The following is a 22,781-nucleotide window of genomic DNA, read 5'->3' as shown; positions in this document are numbered from 1 at the left end:
AGCCTGGGAGCCGGCACAGTGCCCGCCGCAAGACGCCCGTTCCCCCCGCCCTGCGTCTGCCTCCTCCTGACATTGTCCCTCCTTCCCCTCCTCTTCCTCCAGGGCCCTGTCTTGGGCGCCGCCGCCCGCCTTGCTCAAGCACCCTGCTGCCTCTCACACAGCCCCTGCGCTGATGAGCACGTCCTAAGCAGATGCCACCTTCGGAGGAAACTTCCCAGGAACTCTTAGAGAGGGACACTGTCGTGTCCTTTAGCCCCATCCTCATGTTTGGCCTGGTATTTACAGCGTCTCTCATCTAAGACTCTCAGCGCAAAATAAGGTGAACCCTGGTTTCAGTGATATTGTGAGATAGGCGCTTAAGACAGAAGATTGCTTAGGGAGGTGCCTTGTGCAGGTTTCACTGTAATCGTTTAAGAAAAAATAATGGATACAAGTTTTGACCAAAATGATGATAATATTACCTCCTCTATGTGATCCTAGCCCATCCGAACTTAAATATATACTGGTCGCTTGGGATCAGTTGCATTCTGCCATGGTATTTATGGAGAAAAACAATAGTTCTAGAAAGATTATACAAACCTATACTAATAGAAATGTTTTAATTATTTTTAATTTTCAAGTAAAAGCCATTTTGTTTGGATTTAAACATTGCACTGTTGTGATTGCTGAATGGGGCCCTTAATATGCAAGTTCATCCCTAGAGATGAATCTGTGTATAAACTTGCAGGATCTGGCCCCTGCCTTCGAAGCTGAAAGACAAAAATGACTAGAAACCAAAGTGAAACTGGCTAGCCTATTTTCATTGTCCACATTGAATGAAATGTTAACCGAGAATAAAAAGTGAACAGTAAAGCCACAAACCTGCAAACACTTGTGCATGTGTTTACTCACATGAGTAATCCCATTAAAATGATAAAGGCTGGATTTAGGCCTCTACTTGTTTTGTGAAATTGCTAGCATTTTTAGGCTCTTAAAAATAAAATAAATACATAATGAAGAAACACTCTTACTATTAAGTAAATGAAACCACAAATCAAATTTGAGCAGCCATAGGTTCCAATCCTTCAATTTACAATACAGAGCAGACTACTGCTGTATCCGTGTGGAGCTCTGCACTGTAAACTGCAGGAACAGGACTCTACATTTTTACAGATTAAGGGGGAAAGTCCTCAGGATTATAATATTTTTAAATTTACAGCTGTTGGCTGCAATACTTTTGAAGCAATATTCGCTCTGTAATTAAATTTACTATTGAGTGATGACAAGTTTTTTAAAAAAAAATGTTGCCTTAACGAAAATAGTCCTACATTTTATTTGGCCTGCCAAATAAACAAAACAAATAAACAAAACCTAACAACGTGGATACTCCCTCTGCTGGTTTTGCAACATTATTCCTAGGGCTGTCCGCTTCTCTGCTTGGAGTGTTGTAGCTGCGTTGGTCCCAGGATATTAGAGAGGTGGGTGAGGTAATATCTTTTATTGGACCAACTTCTGTCAGTAAAAGAGACAAGCTTTCAAGCAACATAGGGCTCTTCTTCAGGTCTGGGCAAGGAACTGAGAATGTCACAGAGCTGAAAAAGATACTAAAAGATATTACTTGTTTCTCTAACTCTCCTGCTGGCATACTCCACAAGTAAAGTAAACTAATGCATCTTGTATTTTGGTACATTAGGAACATAAAACCCAAGTAATAATGTGCAATCAGCATGATATTTTTTCCACAGAATTCTAGGAAGGAACTGCAAATGAGTGTAAAAACATTTAAATCCAATCTATTAAAAGGTGACAGTCTTTCTAAAAGACAAAGGAGCTGCCAGTGTTTTGGTCACTAAAATCTGGTGCTAAGCAACGGCTATGATATGAAATAAAGAGATGGTTGCTAGGGAAATGGTGACCTGGGAGGAATTCAAATCTACCTCATAGCTCTTGAGTCACTGCTTTGAAATACTGGAACTAGAATTATGTTGCAGACATTTATTGGTCAGTAAACTGTTGGGCAAAGAGAAAGCTGTACCTGGCAAGTGTTTTGCAAAACATTGAACATTTGTACTTTGCTAGAAAAATAATGAAAAAAGTAGTATCTTGATGTATTTAACTCTAACAAATGTGCATTTGCAAGAATATGTACTCAGTTACAGGTGCATTCGCTGCCTTTTCCTATGTGTATCCTCAAAGAGTGGTTATCATGTATCCTTCACAAAGCCCAATTTCAATTCAGCTGAGAGAGAACAAACCAGCAAAGGAGGAGAGTGTTCCTCTCCATCTGCCAGCTAAAAGGCTCACAGGGTGATCTCTTCCATTTCTTTCTGCTGTGTCTAGAAGGAGCAAAGCAGGGAAAGATAAGGTGGGTGAGGAAATATCTTTTATTGGGCCAACTTGTGTTGGTGAGAGAGACAAGCTATGGTGCTCACACAGAGCTCCTCTTCAGGTCTGGGAAATGTACTCAGAGTGTCAGCTAAATATAGGTGGAACAGAGTGGTTAGCACAGGGGTTCTCAGACTGGGGGTTGATCCCTCAGACGTCAGGAGGTTATTATGTGGGGGTTGTGAGCTGTCAGCCTCCACCCCAAACCCAACTTTGCCTCCAGCATTTATTTAGTCTTAAATATAAAAAGCGTGTTTTTAATTTATAAGGGGGAGTTGCACTCAGGCTTGCTGTGTGCAAGTGGTCTCCAATAGGAAAGTTTGAGAACTACTGGGTTCGAGTAAGTACTTAACAGAGTGGTTCTCAAACTTTTGTACTGGTGACCCCTTTCACATAGCAAGCCACTGAGTGCGACCCCCCCGCCTTATAAATTAAAAACTTTTTTTGTATATTTAACACTATTATAAATGTTGGCGACAAAGCAGGGTTTGGGGTGCAGGCTAACAGCTTGACCCCCTATGTAATAACCTTGCAACCCCCCTCAGGGGGTCTTGACCCCCCAGTTTGAGAACCCCTGACTTAACACATATTTCAAGGAACCATTCAAGGGCTTTAAAGTTTGTCTCGGGGGCCAACAGATGTTGGTCCAATACAAGATATTACCTCACCCATCTTGTCTCTCTAATAGCCTGGGACCCAAAGAGGACACCACCACCAATGCACACAAGAAAGCAGGAAGGGAAAGGTGCTCTGGGCAGGGTACAACGCTGCTAGTACCTGGGTGGAACTCACAGCGCTGGTCTCAGTTTCTTATGTGCATGCGTGGGGGACGGGTTAAACTGCTGCACTGTGTAGAGCGAAGAGGAGGTGCGCGGAAGTAGGTGGTGGGGTCTGCAGCAGTTGCTTGGCGGTCTCCGAGCCTGGGCTCCGGCGGGGAGCGGCCGGGAATGGGCATTGTGCTGGGTGCTGTGCAAAGACGCAGGAGGCAGCCCCAGGACAGGAGCGCCCTGCCTTGCATGTTTTGCGGCGAAGGAAATCAGCAGCACAGCTCACAGCAGCACGCTGTCCCGCTGTGAGGCTCCCCTCGCTACGGAAAGTACTTCGTTTGTGCGTGGTGATGGGGTTGTGGCAGTGACCCAAGTGGGTAGGCGATGGTAATCCACTTCAGTGGGTAGGGAGCGCTGCTGATGGGCAGGGGGGTGTCTGTGCAGTGAGTTCAATTTTGGTAGCCCTAGAGAGTAGTTGAGCCACTAGAGCCCCAGAGGGAGAGGATTCATTTTTCTGGCTCTTCAGACAGGTGAGGATGCAGAAAACCTGCTTCAGAACAATTTTTTTTTAATTAACCTCAATGTTATTACAGTTAATATTTATATATAACTTTATTTAATCCAAGTCCCCTACTAGCATTAACTAATTAATGTTCACAGCACTCAATTTTTGTTCTGGGATAAATTGCTAAGTGATGGAAAAAGGAGTCAGCTTGCAGATACATCATATTTACATGACTTTTTCCAGCTAGATTTGCAGATATCCCATTAGCTATGGGGCCTATGCATCAAGGCACTGAACATCTGCAGCTGCCATTGAAGTTAATACTGGAGTGTGCTCATTAGCCAAACAGGACTGTAGGGGGGCTGGGTTTGGTTTTTGCCAACTATATGATCTCTTAAGTCACACTTGTATGCTATATACATAAAAAAGTAAGTCTGAGAAACAGGATGTGTTTTTTTCTAATGTATGTTTATTTTTAATTAGTTTTTAAAAGTTTTTGTATTTTATGTATAACTATAAGAACAATTGTAATAGTGCAAACTATGCCTGGTTATAAATTAATTTTTTTTTAGTTGAATAAACAAACATGAAGAAGTTAAAACTTAAGGAACTAGAAAGCCGTCTTCAGCAAGTTGATGATTTTGAGAATCCAAAATTACTTCTTGAACAGTATCCAACAAGACCACACATTGCAGGTAGAAATTAAACATAAAATTGTTGTAGATTCTCAGTTTTCTGGTGCCAAAACTGTATCAATACTTAAACTGTAAAAAACAATTTTTAAAAAATCTGCTAAATGTTTTTTTGTTTCTAGATGTTTATTTTGTGTGTCCTGAGAGAGTAATAAATTCATTAGAGGCTTTTGCATTATTGCCAGAGATAGCTTAAAGAGAAAAACTAATGCATTTGTTTCAGTAAATGTCTCTAATATCTCAAACAATTAAATCTAATAAATGGATTTTAAAGTTAAGGATGTGGGTTGCAGAAAACTTTCTGATTTGTACGGATAAGAACTGTTAGTTTGCGTCAGGTATTAAGAACACAGAAACACGGCTCTTAGTTTTAATATCGATCTTTCAGTCTGAGTAATTATAAAATACCATTTCCACTGATGAAGTGAGCTGTAGCTCACGAAAGTTTATGCTCAAATAAATTGGTTAGTCTCTAAGGTGCCACAAGTACTCCTTTTCATTTCCACTATAGGACCATCACAAACAAAATTTTCTTGTACACCTTTCATAATTACAAAGAATACACTGCTGTATATATGAGACCAACATGTAAGACCAATGATCTAGATTCTTTCTTACTCTTCATTTTTTGTTTCCATACATAAACAAGGATGTGTATTCTACTGGGATCACTAGATTTGTGTATAGCTTGGTTCCTGTATAATCTACCATAGCCTATGTGTCCTTGCTTAATTTTGAATCTGCTTCAAAGCTTTCTGAAAGACAAAAGAAAATAATACATTGACTTGTCAACTGCCTATTTGTTCTTATCCTATAATCTCTTATTTTTCAGCATGTATGCTTTATACAATTCACAACACTTTTGATGATATTGAAAACAAGGTGGTTGCAGATCTAGGATGTGGTTGTGGTGTACTCAGCATCGGGAGTGTAATGTTAGGAGCAGGGTAGGTGTTTAACACCCAAGTTCTCTTAGTTTCTTTCCCAGTATAGAATTAAATGAGATAAGATTAAGAATGTGACCAGTGCTAGACTGTACTTAATTTAGGTAACTAAAAATGGGTGCATGACCACACATTTTAGTAGATCTAGCTCCTGTATGTGCATGCAAATAATGACTAGTAATAGGGGCAATTCCTCTATATTTAAAATAGAGAATTATTTATTAGAAACATCTTCATAATTTAGAAAATATTTTTCTCCAAACTATTATTCATATCCTGTTCAAAAAGTTAAGTAAAAAGCTTTACACTTGCATTCCTTTTAGTAATTTACTTCTAAAATATATCACTGTTCTAACTCATGAAGAAGATAACAGAATGTTCTGCTTTAGGCACCTCTCTCAGAACTTGAGTGGAAACAAATATGACTGTGTTTAGAAATGAGCCTTCTGAAAAGAAAATGTACCACATCTTTTTAAAGTAAAAATACTGCAGTTTGTTGATTGATTTTCATTTTCCAGGTTGTGTGTGGGGTTTGACGTAGATGCAGATGCCCTGGAAATATTTAGTAGAAATGCAGAAGAGTTTGAGCTCACAAATATTGACATGATTCAGTGCGATGTATGTTCTTTAGCTGCCAGAACGTCAAAAACTTTTGACACAGTAATCATGAATCCTCCTTTTGGTACTAAGCATAATAAAGGTTGGTGATTCTAAAAAGCAATTATAATACTCCTACTTACTTTTAAGAATGAAATATTATAAAGGAAATCTTCATCTGCTAACAAATTTTAAAAGTGGCAAAACCTTTGCTATTCTATATGGGACCTTAGAGACAGTTACTCCTTTGCCCATTTTGTGATGTAGCCACATCCACCTGTGAGCCATATGTAAAGTCCTTGGTTAAGTTGAATCATTTCAGGAAATGGTGTTGAAGTTTTGATAATTGGCCTTTAATAACTAGTTGAACTAGTAGTTCTTTTGTATATTGCTGTATACAATTAAACTTATCTACACCTATGCTAGACACCACAATTAGGAAAAATATGGAAATACACACCCTCTCGTCTGTGCCTGCCTTTACTCAACACTGCTTTTCAAAATGTACAGGCTAGCAAGCATAACTGCAATTATTAGGTTTAAAATTATGCTATCCTTTCCCTTTATAGAAAAGTAAGGACACTTAAGCATGAAATTAAAGAATTTAAGACTTTAAATAAATGCAGACAAATAAGGCTTTAACTGCAGCTTGGATCCTCTTTTTACAGGAATGGATATGACTTTTCTGAAGGTAGCTTTGCAAATGGCACAAACAGCTGTATATTCCCTACACAAAACTTCAACCCGAAAAGTAAGTCCTTGACTTCAGCCAGTTAAGCACTATGCAGCTGTAAGTGGCACTCTAATCTTCCGCTGTTTCTGTAAAATCAAATGTGGATTCAGTAGCCAAGATGAATGCCTGCGCCTTGGGTGTTTGAAAACTAAGATACTTAATTTATAGTGCTTAATATTTGAGTGGGTATACATACATATTAAAAAAAAAAAAAGAGAGAGAGACAGACTCTGGTTGGAGTTCTGTCTTTGGAGCCTTAGTAATTAGCTGGTGTGAGAATGACTTAAGGAATTGAAGCAGGAGAATGTAGATGTCAGACAGATTAATACTTCAACTCAAAACTCAAGTACACTTAAAATATAAAACATCTTATTTTAATGGGGTTTCCTCAAAATGCCATAAACTAATTGGAACTAAGTTCATGGACTATTTTCTTATGTTCAGCATATTCAAAAGAAAGCAGATGAATGGAAAGTGAAGATGGAAGTTATAGCAGGTAAGATTATCTTGTACATACATGTTTTTATAAAATGCTCTGTTAGTTGGTAATAGCCTCCAGGACCAGCTACTATTCAGATGTAGCATATGAGGAGCTCATTTAAAAATATGATCTATTGGGATGAAAAACTGGTAGATTGGGAAGTGGAGGGTAAAACAAACTACAAGGAGCAAGTGATAAAGAGGTCTAAACTAATGAAATAGGAAGTTTTGTAGATTCTTCTGCCCCCAGGACAAACGCCTCTAATGATGAAAGATGTCCAGGTTGATCAGAAAGTAAAGCAAATATTCTGGATATAGTCAGGAAAAACTTCTCAAAAGTTGCACCAATTTGGTCTTAACTGGACAAGATTTAGTACTGAAATAGGAGCAGTTTTGTCATCAGAGAAGGCAGCAGACCCCACCTCAAAGCATTGTCAACAAGTTTTATCTTTCATTGCTCCTGCATTCCCTTAGTCCTCAATTTGAGCTGTCAATTTTTCTGATCTCCAAATTTTGGTGGATGTTTCAAGACTTGTGACCTACTTTAATGGCGTAGGAGTGAAGAATGTAGGGGGGAAAAAGACATAATGCAATATTTATACAGCAGTAGAATGCAGAGTTCCTTCATTGTCATACTCGTTTTGTGATGGTTATCTAGTAGCAACTTCCTTCTAGAAACAAACTTGCTAATATGAAAATGCCTGTTCTGGTATTAATGTGCATTCACTAATCAGGCCAGAGCTCAAGAACAGGCAGACAGAGACTGAATAAATGAAAAGCCAAATCATTTTAGTCAAGTTGCTGGCAACAAAAAAAGTGGTCAAGGTAGTACAGTACAGTTTGTTGAATACCACTGAGCAACTAAGTGATTTTAGTATGACAGGTGTTCTCTATGCTCTTCACAGAACTTAGATATGATTTACCAGCATCATACAAGTTTCATAAGAAGTCTTCTGTAAGTATTTTCCTAATCCCATATTAAATTATGAAATTGTATCTGAAATCTAGAGGTAATTGGTTATTAGTTTAAGACTGAAATCTGAATTTAGTTTAACTTGCATTGGAGTAGTGCCTAATCATGTGCTGGACGCTCTACAAAGGGGTTAGAGCTGCACTTGTGACTCAGTTTAGTATTGTTACCAAACTCATTTGGTTTCAGGATTGATGTCATGTGCTTTGTTACAGAGCAAGTTAGGGTATAATTTGAAGTTGGTGGAGTAGAAACATTCCAGAAAAGTTGTCTCTAACCCTCTTCTAGATGGGTGGAGACCACTGTAGTTAGTACCTCTAGCATAAAGAATTCTATTGAAGGATTGTGTGTGTGTATTACATAACATTTAGGCTCAGATCTTGCCTAAGGTTTACCACACTAAGGCCCTGAATTAATCTAATTAAGACTTAGCAAGTGGGTGCAAGAGGCTACATGTTTCCATGTATCAAATAAGTTTACTGTCTAAACCAGAGGTGGGCAAACTACAGCCCGCAGGACCATTCTACCCAGCCCCTGAGCTCCCGGCCAGGGAGGCTAGCCCGCAGCGCTCTGGCTTACTGCTCCTGTCGGGCAGCGCAGCTGGCTCCAGCATGGTAAGGGGGCGGGGGCAGTCAGGGAGCAGGGGGTGTGGATGGGGTCATGGCTGTCAGGGGTCAAGTTGGGGGGGTTGGATGGGTCAGGGATTCTGAGCAGGGGCAGGAGCCAGGCTGTTTGGGGAGGCACAGCCTTCCCTACCCAGCCCTCCATAGAGTTGCGCAACCCCCATGTGGCCCTCTGGCCAAAAAGTTTCCCCACCCCGCTCTAAACTCTTACTCCTACCTACAATTGACTGGGGTGAAATCCTGCCCCCACTGAATGCAATAGCAGAATTCCATTGGACTTCAGAAGGGGCCAGGATTTTATTGTTAAAGGAAGGGTCATGGCTTTTCACGAGTGTGAGGGTGTACCGTGTATAAGGGCTGCGTGGACAAAAGCAATCAAGAGCTGGTGGGAACAGGCAGTTAAGGGATGGCAGAGCAGGAGACAACAGAAGCAGCAGTAAGTGATGTAAGATATGAGTTATAAATAAGGACCAAAACTTTGTAGTTCACAAAGTGGAAGCAGTATATGTTTCGGGTTTGTTGTTTTTTTGGAAGGAGAGGAGATGATCACCTGGTTAGAACAGGCTGCATTTAGAGTGGATCCAAGGGGAACAAGGTGGATGCCAAGAAGGTTAAAGGGGAGGTCACAGAAGTCACACAGAGTGGAGGACCTGGATAAGAGTCTGATCAGAAAGACGGTATAGTTCAGCAGTAACCTGGAAATAAGATGCAAGGCTTGGATGAGACTAGATGTAACATGAAGGCAGAGTCAGAGACCAAAAATTGTAGCATCAGTGGAAGTTTTGATTGTGTACGTACCACTTGGAGTTGCATTTGGCTAGATATCTTCTCCACAGTGAGGGACTAAAAAAGAGTTTTATCCCACTGAAGCTATCCTTATGCTAATCAGGAAATAGTTTGACTATCTACAGACGAAGTAGTGTGCACATATCTCTGCTTTGACAAGAGTTCTGTCCACTAACATTAATAAGTCTGAAGCTAGCATTCAATGGTCCATGATTTTTAAATATGGAATTTTATTGGTGTTTTTCATACAACTTCAAAATTACAGTCAGATTCAGGGATATACCCTCCCTTTATACATTTGACTCAAATGCGAGAAATACTGAGAGGATCAGACAGTATAAGCAAAACTATAAATATAAAAAAATACCCAAGTTGGCATGTTAAAGTAAGCATGCATCTGGGGAAAAAAAAATTCACAAAAAAGCTTTCCTCTCATTACAGGTGGATATTGAAGTGGATTTAATAAGGTTTTCCTTTGAAAAACTTCCAAACTGAGGACTGTCTTAAAACCTATTTAAAATGGATTAATAAAAACTCAGTGCTTTTTAAAACAGTATTACTGATCTCCAGCTCCATTTTCTGTTTTCAGCTGTTTTGATGCAGGTTCTTCTTTTTCAGTCTCTTCTAGTGGTCTTTTCTTGGGACTTGCTGGCCCTGTAAGAGTTAATATAGACAGACACTTATGGGACTAGTGAAGTTTGATATTACTTTCAAGACTGTTCCTATCCAGTTCAAGACATTCAATCTTTCAGGCTGCTACATATGAACAGGTTGCCTTGAAATTAGTACTTCACATATTGCCTGTGGAACAATTCCAGGTGATCCACAGCTACTATAAAGAAAAGGAGTACTTGTGGCACCTTAGAGACTAACCAATTTATTTGAGCATGAGCTTTCGTGAGCTACAGCTCACTTCATCAGATGTCACGAAAGCTCATGCTCAAATAAATTGGTTAGTCTCTAAGGTGCCACAAGTACTCCTTTTCTTTTTGCGAATACAGACTAACACGGCTGTTCCTCTGAAACCTGTCACAGCTACTATGTAACAATGATGCATCACCCATTCATTACTTGTTTCCAGCGGCTTTGGACCACATAGCAGGGGGAATTAACTAAACAGGAGCACCCAGAACTTTTCCAGTCTGAAAAAAAACAGGAACGGTATTGGTCATTTAGAAAGACAAGGTAGGTGAGGTAATATCTTTTATTGGATTAACAGAAGTTGGTCCAATAAAAGATATTACCTCATCCACCTCATCTCTCTAGTATCCTAGGACCAGCACAGCTACCACAACACTTCAAACAACGATGGAAGATACCATATTTTTCCTTTTGAGTCAGGCACCAAATCTCAACAGGAAGGGAAGACAGCCCACAATATGGAAGAGTTAAGAACCACTGCTCTAGGCTATGGCTAACAGACAAAGGTTTCTTCTACCATACTGAGGTAAGGGTATTCATTTACTTGGAAAATGGTGAATGATTAATTTACTGTAACAGCTGTGTAGAGCTAAGCAAATGGAGGACTAAGGACAGTATCTCTTCACTGAAAGCTGCTTTGAATTGCCCTGTAAATGTTCAACTCTGCAGAGGAATATGTCCGTTTTTGTACCAGTTCAGTCCTTCATTTGACAGACCGCCACAGAGGCATCAGTTAGGTGTCCCTGTGAACATGACTGAATTTGAATGATCAGGAAAACTGCGCTGGGAGGGAACAAAAACTTTAATAGTATATGATAAACCATATTTTGCAAATCTCAAATTTCTTGAGCAGTTTCTAGAAAATACAAGAAACTACTATTTGTTCAGTCTTCTCTCTATACACACAGATTGCAAAGGGTTGCTTCGCAGCAGCATGCGAACTACTCCCTCTCATGCACAGAACAGCTTACCTGTTTTAGTGTTCTCTTCACCTTCTTCATCCTCACTCTCAAATTTTGTTTTCTTGCCCTGGAACTGTACTTTCCCTTTGTTCTGTGAGCCCTGGGGTACTTTGCCACCTCTTCCTTTACCTTTAAATTTGCGACCTGTCAAGTTGTACAAGATAGTTCAGGACCTTTTAAGAACCATGCATTAGTCATTTACTGATCTAAAATCATACAACTCTGTGCATGTACCATCTGACAAGTTCACATTAATATAATAGAACTTCCATGAAAGTTATCCAAGTGGTATTCAAATTAGTCAGGAAAAAAGTCACCTTTTGCTTTCCATTTGTTTAATGATTCTTGCTGACCCTCCATGATTTTTTTCAATGCTTCTTTCTCTGCATCTCCTTCCAGCACCTCCCATATGACATCTTTGTTGCGCAACTGTAAGTTCCCATTATTTGCTTCTTTGGCTTTATCCAGTGCTTCTTTTGCATTATCCTTAAATAGGATAATCCCCTAAACACAGAAACAAGCACCCTTTGCATTATGGACTCTTGCCAGTGCAAAAGCATTAATAGGACTGTAGCTGGAGTGTCAGGTAGCCCCAGGTCTCCTGCCAGACTCAGATGCTGCAGTTTGCAAACTCATTTAGAATAAATTTCTAGCCCATATGGTTTTGAAGATAACCTATATATTAACAGGTTTAGTGCTTCATCATTTTCAGACTCATGAGTATTAACTGACCTACAATTCACGTCAATTTAACATTTGAGCCTAAAAATACCAGCCCCCAGATTTTAAAAACCCTTAGATAACTGCATGTGCACTTCATATGGACAGTGATATGCTTAGCTAAGCACATAGATGGTTGAATAAGAAAAAGGCCAAGGTTTGCTCTGCATAATCTCTCTCTACTCTCCCAGCAATCCGTGATGTTGCATTTAATAACTGGTTTGTTTAATTGAGATCTTTAGTCTAGCCTTTGTTTTATGCAAACTTCCATATCAGTGTGCACTCCTCTGTGGCTCTAGGTTAGCATGTCCTTACTTTAGCCATAGACTAAGCGTAACTCCGCAGGAGGAGAGTCACATTAATGCTTTTACCTTTTATTCAGACCACTTTCTAATAGTAGTTAGTCTAGAAAGCTGAAGAAATAAACTAATTCTGCAGTCCCAAATGGAAGGTGTAGTATACCATTGCTAAGTTAACCATCAGGCACTTAACCAGCATTCAGATACCAGACAAATTTCACACAGACAAAAGTAACATCTCATCTGACAGCCTCCTGACCTCCTTTGCCCCTCTGACAAAGTCTATCCATTTAATTTCTCCATGGTCAGAGAAAACTGCATGAAGATCTTCTCTGCAAGTCTGATCTTCTAGGTCGCCAGAGAATTTCAGCAAGCATCCTGTCTTTTCATCCAGTGATTTCTAAATACAAGAGAACTTTGTTAAAAAATAAGGCAGCTAGAATTTGAGATTTGCACTGAAGTGCAGAGTTTCAGGGAGCTGTATTAAGGAGACAGTATTCAAAAGATTGCCGCAAGAGATCAGAGAAGAGATCAAGTGATACGGATCCAGCTGTATTGCCAGCAGGCCAAATATCTCGTACTTTTACACCAAAGCACCTCCAAGCACAAAAAAGTTTCTAGAAGTCTTGCATAGCATTGCTTTTTTTCAGCCTTTCCAGACTCTCCATAGGATATTTACAACCCTTGATACCCATGCGCCACTAGCCCTGGAGGCTGAAACCCCAGTTTGTGAACCTATGCACAAATATTGTCAGTACCACTAGAAGTGCTCATCTGTGCCATTCTCCCCCACACACACCCTCCTATACCTATGTTAGATCACAGGGTTACTCTAAAAACACAGGGTAGAAGTAGGTTTACTACTTATCAGATATATGAAAGCATACAGTATCAAAACAGACTTGACAATTACCAAAGTAGATTCATTGTAACCTTGTTTATTCTACCCTTCCAGACCATTCAAGAGGTACATACCATTTCAGCATCTTCTGCTTGCTTCTGTTTTTCTTCTTTCTCCCTATAAGAGTTCAGATCAGAGTTGGTTAGAATATAAATTATCTAAATAAGGTAAGGTGCTTCATTTATTAAACAAGAGCCTAGCTTACTGTTTTGCCTTTGCTTTAGCCTCTACTTTGTTTTGTTTCCTCTCTTCATTCTTCTTTGTAAAGTACTCCTCCCTTCAATAAAGGTATAAATTAAGTTAATGCAGCCTATAAAAAAAGGCTTTATTTTATTGAGAGAAGATGGTAGTAGCCAAATAAACTTCTAGCTCTAGAACATCTTTATAATTTGAGACTGTTCCAGAGGAACAGCAAAGCCTGCACAAATCAAGCAGTATTGGACCTATATGGCAATGCAGGTATCTGTTCAAACATAAATGAAGTTGACTTACTTGAAAAGCACAATCAGCTCTGTGTCTTTGTACTTTTGGTTTGGTATTTCTGTGAACTTCTTAGCAGATTCAACACTATCAAATACTGCAAAAATTGATCCCTATTGAATAATTGGGGAATATTAAGAATTAAATAGATTAATGGAATGTTCTCTAGTAGCCTGTTTTTCATACCTTGCAAAGCATCAGTTATTGTGATACAATTACCTTGAACGTTTTACTCAATGTTCTCCTCATTTGAATGTTTTCTACTGAGCCTTTACCTTCTAGCCATTCTTTGATATCATCAAGTGTTGCATCTGTTGGAAAGCCTTTCTGCAAAGTAAAATTGAACTTCCAATAATTACATCAAACAGAAGCTATAACATTCCAATTAAAGAAAGTATCATTACAAACCAGTATGGTGACTGAAAAATACAAATCAGTTGCTTAAAACTTATGCTACACCTCATTTTATATTAAAATAAACCTAAGCAATAGAATCAGAATTTCATTTGGGTTAAAGCCTTTTAAGTAATAAACTGAAAGTAATGCAGTAGAGTATGAAAGCTTACAATATATACAGATCTGTTTTTAATTGCATTTTTATACTGGTCATTCACTTCAGGGAGGGGTTTGCTTGGAGATCTTCTGATTTTAGTTTTGTCTTCACTTATTTCCATAAGTCCAGCTTTAGATTTTCTCAGTGCTTCTACTATAACATTGAAGTCTTTTGAGAGACTGCTTAACCTATGGAGAAAGAACACAGTATATCAAAACATGTCCACATACTCCATCCCCAACATTACTCAATCAGGATTTGAGCTGTACATACAGACTGAGGCCATATGGCCCCTAATTCAGACAGTATGGTAATTTGGAAGGCACCCAGCCACCAAAGGTTACGTGCACTTCATTTTACCTGTTGAATTTGATCATTATTTCTAAAGGCACCCAGCCATCATCCAGTTTGACCTGCTCCTTTAGGAACTTGTCTCTTGGTAGATTGTGATCACCAAAATAGTACTGCAAAAATAAAGACAGATTTGTCCTAGACTGTTGAAGCATAAGATAATTTGATGGAGACTTGATGCAGTAATGAACTAGCCAATGGAAGTTTGGCATGCCCCTTTACACCAGTATCATAGGAGTTATCTTTAACTCAATTATGCAGATATTTAACTTCAGAATTTCTAAATTCTCCATTTAACTGGAATTCCTCCAAATCTAAGTGCAGGTAGCTGACCATCTAAAGAGTGATCTTGTCTAGTGGGACAGTAGTAAAGAGTTTCAGACACAAACAAAGTCTATGGCCTTGGCTGAGCAAATACATGGAGACTTTTGTTCTGATAGCATTTAGACATCAACCTGATCAAATTAGTCTGATTACTAGTCAAAGTTGGTATCCTGATGGCTTTACATTTTAGTTTAAAAAAAAAAATATGAAAGGTAGCATTTGTCCTAGTAGGATACCATCTATATGGGCCATTCATATCCCATTCAGGAAGCTTCTAATTAGCTTTTATTTTGGAGGTTTTATTTTGCCAGTTTTACTACCATTCTCATTTCAATTGGACCCAGTTCAACAATCCACAGAATGTTCTGCTCCTTCAAGGATTTGCCTGGCCTACTTTGAATTAGCCAGCAGAGTTGTTTGTAAGGGCAGACTCTTGCTACAAGACTCTTGCATCCGATGAAGTGAGCTGTAGCTCACGAAAGCTCATGCTCAAATAAATTGGTTAGTCTCTAAGGTGCCACAAGTACTCCTTTTCTTTTTGCTACAAGTGATAATCCAAATGTCAAACATTTTATGCTGCAAGAGTCAACATGGAAATATTTCACTGATCATTCTATACCAGCATCAGTTATATTGTGCACATATTAATCAATCGATTTATACTTCTATGTGAATTTAACCTACCATTGTTACATTACCTCTGTTGATTTCTCATTTTAGTTATGGCAGTTCTCCCCCCCCAGCATTAACTCTGAATTTCACAACACTTCCAGCATTACTAATACACGAGTGGATTAAGAAAGCACTACAAGGACACTTCTACTAACCTATTATGTCTACTACTTTCAAACTTAGTTTTTAGACCTTTACATCTTGTGATGAGGAGATATAAAGATAGTTGATGCCTTATGTCCAAGTCTTCTTTAGTCAGTAATTCAAATGTATTTTTTCCAATTAAAAAAAACAGAATTACAGGGTAGTATAGGACAGTAGTTCTCAACCAAGGGTACATGTACCCTGGGGGTACATGTACCCTGGGGGTACACAGAGGTCTTCCAAGAGGTACATTAATTCATCTAGATATTTGCCTAGTTTTACATCAGGCTACAGAAAAAGCACTAGTCAGTACAAACTAAAATTTCATACGACTTGTTTATACTGCTCTATCTACTATACACTGAAATGTAAGTACAATATTTATATTCCAATTAATTTATTTTATAATTATATAGTAAAAATAAGCAAGCAATTTTTCAGGAGTAGTTTGCTGTGACACTTTTGTATTTTTGTGTCTGGTTTTGTAAGCAAGTAGTTTTCAAATGAGGTGAAGTGGGGATACGCAAGACAAATCAGACTCCTGAAAGGAGTACAGTAGTCTGGAAAGGTTGAGAGCCACTGGTATGATATCATCACAGCAGATAAAAATCAGGACACTGAAGAACTTAAATGTAATAAGTAGAAAGATGACATCTTTACAACCTTGCTCAGACTATAACATTAAATACCTTTCTCTATTTGCATGCATAGGGAATGACTCCCAAAGTTGCAATAAGAGAAGTTAATATTTTGGTTGAACAGTCCATAAACTTGCCAGTTTGTAAGGGGACTAGTATTTAAGTTGTTAGTAAATTCACAGAATGAACACTGTCATAGAACCACGGACAAGCATTTCTAGAACCAGTTTTGAAGACTGAAGTTTAAATACTAGGTTTAGCATTTTTGTTTAGAATACCTAAGAAGATTAACAGTTTAGCTAATGAGAGAAACTGATTTAGCATCCAGTGTTAAAATAAACATACCTCAATTTGCTGACAGATTTTGTTTTCCAGGTTAGACATATTTTCACCCTCTCCATTTTCAGCCATTTTGGCCACCTGTATTCACAAACCGGAGTTTGATATTACTTAGTATTGTTGCTTCACCATAAACTTTGCAAGAAACTAGAAACTCATCAAATGAAATCCCTAATTTTGGGCAACAGCCAGATCATATAAAATAAAATTGATATTCTTCATACATTTAAGACATCTAATCAACTTAGAACATGAACTCAGAACCTTAGTTAGGAGTTAGTCAAAAATGCAAGATAAATAAAATGTGTATGAGACTTAAAGTATCAAATCAACATGCAGCATTATCCACTGTAAAAAAAACAAAGCAATTTCACTTCTTTCCAACAGTGATTTAGAGAAACAAAGTGGATAAGGTAATACCTTCAGGTCTGAAGAATAGCTGTGTGTGGCTCAAAAGCTTGTGTCTCTCACTCAAAGAAGTTAGTCCAATAAAATATAATACCTCACCCACCTTGTCTCTCAATATCCTGGGACAGATACAGCTACATCTATACTGCATACAACGGTGATTTAGGCATTTAGCCATCTAGTGCTTAGAAAACTTCATCACAGGGGAAGTCTGATGCCATCATGTTGACACGAATTTTAATAAAATCCAGTCTCACCCAGGAGGTTGTGGCCTCAAGAAAAACCCTTGGTGGTCACATGACTGCATCTGAGAAACCCTGGGTTAGACTACCTTTTAAGGAGTACGATGAAGTTATTTACAATTCCTAATCCTGCCTCATCTTCCAGTTTGAAAGAAGCTGGTCATTGACTACTCTGAAGAGGGAAGCAGAAGCATCAGAGCACCATACAGTAGAAACCCAGCTTCTTCTGGTGCCCCCTATAGAAAGGGGTTTGTTCTCCCCTATGAGGGCTTGTCTGTTGCACTGTTTGCTCAAGGTATAACTCAAGTGTTGCCTGTATAACCCAAATTGCATCCATACAAACTTCTAGCTCAAGTTAAGTGGTGCTTTAAGCTCCAGCTGGGCTAGCTTCTCGTCAGGGTTATGGGTTGAAAGCTCAAGTGCTGCTGGCACTGAAGCTAGTAATGCAGTGAGAATGCAACTAAACACTACACCTAAACAAATACTTTGTCCATTTTCAAGAAGGGTAATGAGATCTGGGGCAGTGGCGGGATGCTGAACGGGAACAAGGATACAGAAGTAAAAATTACCACATCCAAGGTGGAAGCCAAACTCACAGTTTAATGGGACCAAATCAGGGGGCCCAGATAATCTCCATCCAAATGAACTGGCACATGAAATTGCAAGTCCATAGCAAGAACTTGGAAATCAAACCTTATGACTGGAGACTTGCAAAATACAGTACCTATATTTAAGAAGGGGGCAAGTGATCTGGGAAACTACAGGCCCTTTAGTTTGACCTCAATTGTATGCGAGGTCTTAGAACAATTTTTAAAAGAGATTAATTAAGGACTGAAGTAAACAGTAATTGGGATAAAATACAGTACAGTTTTACAAAAGGTAGATATGCCAGACCAACGTGATCTCTTTTCTTGAGAGGATAACAGATTTTCTATACAAAGAAAATGCAGTAGAGCCAGTCTTCCTGGACCTCTGTAAAGCATTTGATACAGTTCCACATGGAAAATTAGTTAAATTGGAGAAGACTGGGATTAATATGAGAATTGAAAGGTGGATAAAGAACTGATTAAAGGGGAGACTACAATGGGTCATGCTGATAGGTGAATTGTCAGGCTGGAGGGAGATTACTAGTGGAGTTCCTCAAGGATCAGTCTTGGGACCAATCTTATAGAACATTTTCATTAATAACCTTGGCACAAAAAGTGGGAGTGTGCTAATAAAATTTAGCGGATTCGCTGCCAATACAGAGAACCAGAATAGCCTAGTTTTGGATGACCTTGCAACTGGACTTATAGAAATGGGATGAAATTTAATCGTGCAAAGTCATGCACTTTGTGACTAAAAAAACATTTCTGCTGTAAGCTGGGAATGTAATGGTTGAAAGCAACAGAAGAGAAGAAAACCTTGGTATATTGGTCATTACAGTATGATGAGCCACCAAATATGCTGTGAGAAAGGCTAATGCAATCCTAGGATGCCCCAGGCAAGATATAGCCAATAGAGATAGAAGTGTTATTACCGTTATACAAGGCACTGGTGAGACTATATGGAATACTGTGTGCAATTCTGTTCTCCCATGTTTAAGAAATGTGAATTCAAACTGGAACAGTTGAACAGGTGAAGAGAAGGACTACTAGGCTGATCAGATGAATGGAGAACCTACCTTATGAGAGGAGACTTAAGGAGCTCAGCTTGTTTAGCTTAACAAAACAAAGGAGGAGGGAAGATCTGATTGCTCTCTATAAATAAATCAGAGAGATAAATACTAGGGAGGGAGAGGAGTTATTTAAGTTAAGGGCCAATGTTGGCACAAGAACAAATGGATAGAAACTGGCCATCAACAAGTTCAGGCTTGAAATTAGATGAAGGTTTCTAACCATCAGAGGAGTGAAATTCCAAGGGGAGTAGCGGGGCAAAAAACCTAACTCATTTTAAGACTGAGCTTTATTGGAGGGGATATGATGAGATTACCTACAATAGCGTATGAGCTCTCTCTAACGGTTATTAGCAAATATCTCCACCAGGTGGAGATGGGATACTAGATAGGGCGGTTACTACAAAGAACTCTTTCCCAGGTGTCTGACTGGTTGGTCTCAGCCACATGCTTAGGGTCTAACTAGTCACTATATTTGGCATCCAGAAGGAATTTTTCCACAGGTCAGATTGCCAGAGGCCTGGGGGTGGGGAGAGGTGCCTTCTTCTGCAATTTGGGAACAGGTCACTTGCTGATTTGAACTAGAGTAAATGATGGTTTCTCTGTAACCAAGATTTAATGACTTCAGTAACTCAGAAGTTATGGCCTTTCTATAGGAGTGGGTGGGTGATGTTCTGCAACGCACATGAGGTAAGCCCAGATGATCATGATGGTCCTTTCTGGCCTTAAAGTCTCTGAGAATCTGTAAAGGTAGCATACTAATGGGTGCATGGGTGTGTTAAGACAACACGTAAAGAGGTCAGAGTTAAGGTTACATTGTGGAGATAGCACAAGAAGAAGAAAGAGTTAAGTTATGCCTTTTCAGAATGAAGAGTGGCTGAGGTAGCACTGGGCAATCTTACTCCTTAAGAGAGTTATTTAATTTCTGTGTTTAAAAAAAAAAAATAATTCCTCTGTGTACTGCAGCCCAGTTCTCTTCCTCTGCTGTCTCTAGCTCCTTAGCTATGATTTCCCTGGCCACAGAATGCACTGGCTGCATGCTACTCCTTTCACAGGAGTAACTAACATAATACTCCACTATGTTCGTTAAAACATGCTGATCTCAAAATTTGCAATTTCATTAGGGATCTCTAAAAACTAAAAAGGCATAGTTATGCCAGCATATACCTTCAGCACAGATGCATCTACACCAAAGGAAGGGATTTTTTCCATCCCTGTAGAAACATCACCTCCCTGAATGATGGTTGATACATCGACTGAAGCATTCTTCCATCAATATGGCAGTGTCTACACTGAGGGTTAGGTTGGCATAACTATGCCATGACCAATGTAGCTATGCCATGACCAATGTAGCTATGCTGACTTAAATTAACAAGTCTTTATTAATCCTTCCATTTAGTCTACTCCATATTCTTTCATTCAACTGCACTTTTAAAATCTTGAGTCTGTAGACAACCTTGTTGTGTTAGGATAGGTGCTTTTACCACTATCAAAAATTAGTTGATGTTCCTTGACTACTTTTTCAGTTTACACTTGAAAATGGTGCATGAGCAACAAGTTCACATTAAGGCCTCATACAGAATTTAATATGCAGACTCGATGTGCACTTTTGGACAGATTCTGATTAGAAGCCAGGATGGGGCCTTTTATCTGGGCAAGCTGCCAATGGTTTTATACTAAAACAGTTCTGATAGCAAACACGATCTTGTCATGTCAATAAATGGTCCGGGCAGATCAGAGGAGAAAATCCTATGGTCAGCCATTACAGCATAAAGCTATATGGTAGCTGATTGGAGTTAGTAAGGGCTGGTCTACATTTACATTTTACCAGGATAAGAGTGCCTTGTACCACACAGATTATTTCAGTTCCCAAACCAGTATATTCACTTTTATACCAGAATACCTGTGTCCACGTTAAAAGGGGCCCAGGGGCTGCTGCTTTAAGATATACTGATATAGTTCAAGTTGTAAAGCTTTCTGGTTTAGACAAACCCAGATTTACATTATCCAAGATGACAGGTTTCAGAGTAGCAGCCATGTTAGTCTGTATTTGCAAAAAGAAAAGGAGTACTTGTGGCACCTTTGTGGATCCACTGAATGCATCCGATGAAGTGAGCTGTAGCTCACGAAAGCTTATGCTCAGATAAATTTGTTAGTCTCTAAGGTGCCACAAGTACTCCTTTTTATTATCCAAGATTGTAGAGATTCTTTGTTGTCCACTCATCCCTGCCTAGCAGGCTCACGTCTCAGGCTATATTGTATACTATAGCGAATGCGATTGGTTACAACCAATGCACTTAGGTCCCATCCACACTACTAATTAAGCTGTTGGCATAAAAGGGATTCAACTAACAGTTTGCCTCCCAAGAGTAGACTAGCCCGACCATATTGAAACACTATTACTAACCAGCCAGTGGTTAGACAGAAGCCTAATTTTACTCTGTAAAACTGAGTCAGCATACACCCTTGTTAGAGTGTTAGCATTAATAGCTTTCTAAAATGGCTCAGGCTAATACATTTACTCCCAGAGCATACAGGACATGAGATTGAGATCCAGCAGCATTATTAATCACAGAAAGATAACAGCCAGGCTGCCATATGAAATACTAAAATCAGGGAAATAAATGAAGAGTCAAAGTGGGCAACATCTGTGACCCTGTTTGCATTATAAGCACTGATACAAGCATATTAACCTTAGTACTTAGTTTAGTTTATCTGCACTACAAGGACAATCATGTTAAAGCAGGTGAACTTGAAGCTTCCTACCCCTGCTATGATCAGTATAGCTCCACTAGAGGTAATATGGCAGGAGCACGGGTGCAGAAGTTAGCAGCAGCCCTTGGGGTGTCAGCCACCATGTGGTTTAGACCTAAACCCATCCTCACCAACGTTAAATAACATGGTTAAAGCTCTCTCGAGGGGCAAGTGACCAGTCTACTAACGCCACGCAGGGCTCCCCCACGGCTTCCCCACCACAGCCCTAGGCGAACACACGGTTCTCGAAGATGCTTCTCCCCGGAGCCCAGTAGCGCCGAGACGGCCCCAGCGCTTCCCCTGGGGGCGCGCCGTCGTTAACCGCGCACCAGGCCGGCGCTGCGCGGAGCTGAAGTGACGCTCCCGCTCGCTGTTTGCACAGCCAGGACTGTCGGCCCCGGTAGTGCCGTTTGGCCGCACGCCGGTTCAGACCCGGTTACGTCTCTAGCGCAGCCCAGGCCCGCCGCACCTGTTGGAAAACCCGGCAGCGCTGTACGAACAGCGGCCCAGGCCCCGCAAGGGGGCCCAGGCATTGGCCCGGGGCAGAGCCGCCGCAGGAAGCCGCGTGAGGCAGAGACCGAAAGCTCAGAGCCGCGGGGACCCGCCAGACCGCACGCAGCCGCCACCGGCGGAAGACCGACCCCAGCCCCCGACCCCGGGGTCTCCGCACGTGGGGCTGGTAGCGGCCCGGGCCGGGGGAGACTCTGGGCTGCGCACAGCACCGGGGGCGGCAGCTCCAGGCTCCCGTCGCGCGGCTCAGCCACAAACCTGCCGTGGACCCTAGCGAGGGCAGCACCGCACGCGCTCGGACCTCCGGTTCCGCCGGCCCCGCCCTCCGCCTTTAAAAGCTGCGCGGAGCGCTCGACGCCAGTCCGGGCAACCCCAGCATCCCCCGCGAGCGTGCGCCTCCCAGGCCCCGCCCCGCCCTGCCTCACGTGGGGCCCCGGGGCCGAAAGGA

The 22,781-nt window shown here is 40.3% G+C and overlaps 2 protein-coding genes across 7 annotated transcripts; one reads left to right on the top strand and one right to left on the bottom strand.

Annotated features, from left to right (window-relative positions):
* The first annotated feature begins 12 nt into the window (after positions 1-12).
* On the top strand, positions 13-12,715 carry METTL5 (methyltransferase 5, N6-adenosine). Of its 6 annotated transcripts, none has more exons than XM_075117943.1 (9): positions 13-319; positions 4,209-4,331; positions 5,161-5,275; positions 5,791-5,972; positions 6,538-6,620; positions 7,047-7,098; positions 7,988-8,037; positions 8,545-8,666; positions 9,903-10,017. In XM_075117943.1, exons 2-9 carry the CDS (start codon positions 4,223-4,225, stop codon positions 9,922-9,924), a joined length of 735 nt encoding a protein of 244 aa, XP_074974044.1. In that variant the 5' UTR covers positions 13-319; positions 4,209-4,222; the 3' UTR covers positions 9,925-10,017. The 6 variants fall into 6 exon arrangements, with proteins under 6 accessions (XP_074974044.1, XP_074974046.1, XP_074974045.1 ...); XM_075117945.1 differs by lacking the exon at positions 13-319 and adding an exon at positions 2,914-3,504; XM_075117944.1 differs by lacking the exon at positions 13-319 and adding an exon at positions 2,914-3,508.
* SSB (small RNA binding exonuclease protection factor La) lies at positions 9,672-22,740 on the bottom strand. The gene is made up of 12 exons (XM_048870186.2): positions 22,592-22,740; positions 16,772-16,846; positions 14,658-14,761; positions 14,311-14,485; positions 13,964-14,071; positions 13,757-13,857; positions 13,470-13,541; positions 13,339-13,381; positions 12,623-12,763; positions 11,662-11,848; positions 11,354-11,488; positions 9,672-10,115 (listed from the first exon to the last, which is right to left on the bottom strand). The coding sequence occupies exons 2-12, from the start codon at positions 16,835-16,837 to the stop codon at positions 10,018-10,020; spliced, it is 1,230 nt and encodes a 409-aa protein (XP_048726143.1). The 5' UTR covers positions 16,838-16,846; positions 22,592-22,740; the 3' UTR covers positions 9,672-10,017.
* Positions 22,741-22,781: the final 41 nt, after the last annotated feature.

Source organism: Caretta caretta, chromosome 11 (genome assembly GCF_965140235.1).
Source record: "Caretta caretta isolate rCarCar2 chromosome 11, rCarCar1.hap1, whole genome shotgun sequence".
NCBI classification, from domain to species: Eukaryota; Metazoa; Chordata; order Testudines; family Cheloniidae; genus Caretta; species Caretta caretta.
The sequence above is the reverse complement of the archived record's forward strand: the minus strand, read 5'-3'. Positions and strand labels throughout refer to the sequence as shown.

Coding starts and splice junctions, on each gene's coding strand:
- METTL5 (XM_075117943.1), top strand. CDS start 4,223: ATGAAGAAGTTAAAACTTAAGGAACTAGAAAGCCGTCTTCAGCAAGTT. Junction 5,276..5,790: donor AGTGTAATGTTAGGAGCAGG/GTAGGTGTTTAA, acceptor TTCATTTTCCAG/GTTGTGTGTGGGGTTTGACG. Junction 8,038..8,544: donor AGTTTCATAAGAAGTCTTCT/GTAAGTATTTTC, acceptor TGTCTAAACCAG/AGGTGGGCAAACTACAGCCC.
- SSB (XM_048870186.2), bottom strand. CDS start 16,837: ATGGCTGAAAATGGAGAGGGTGAAAATATGTCTAACCTGGAAAACAAA. Junction 14,072..14,310: donor AAAACAGATCTGTATATATT/GTAAGCTTTCAT, acceptor TTTACTTTGCAG/AAAGGCTTTCCAACAGATGC. Junction 11,489..11,661: donor AAACAAATGGAAAGCAAAAG/GTGACTTTTTTC, acceptor ACAACTTGACAG/GTCGCAAATTTAAAGGTAAA.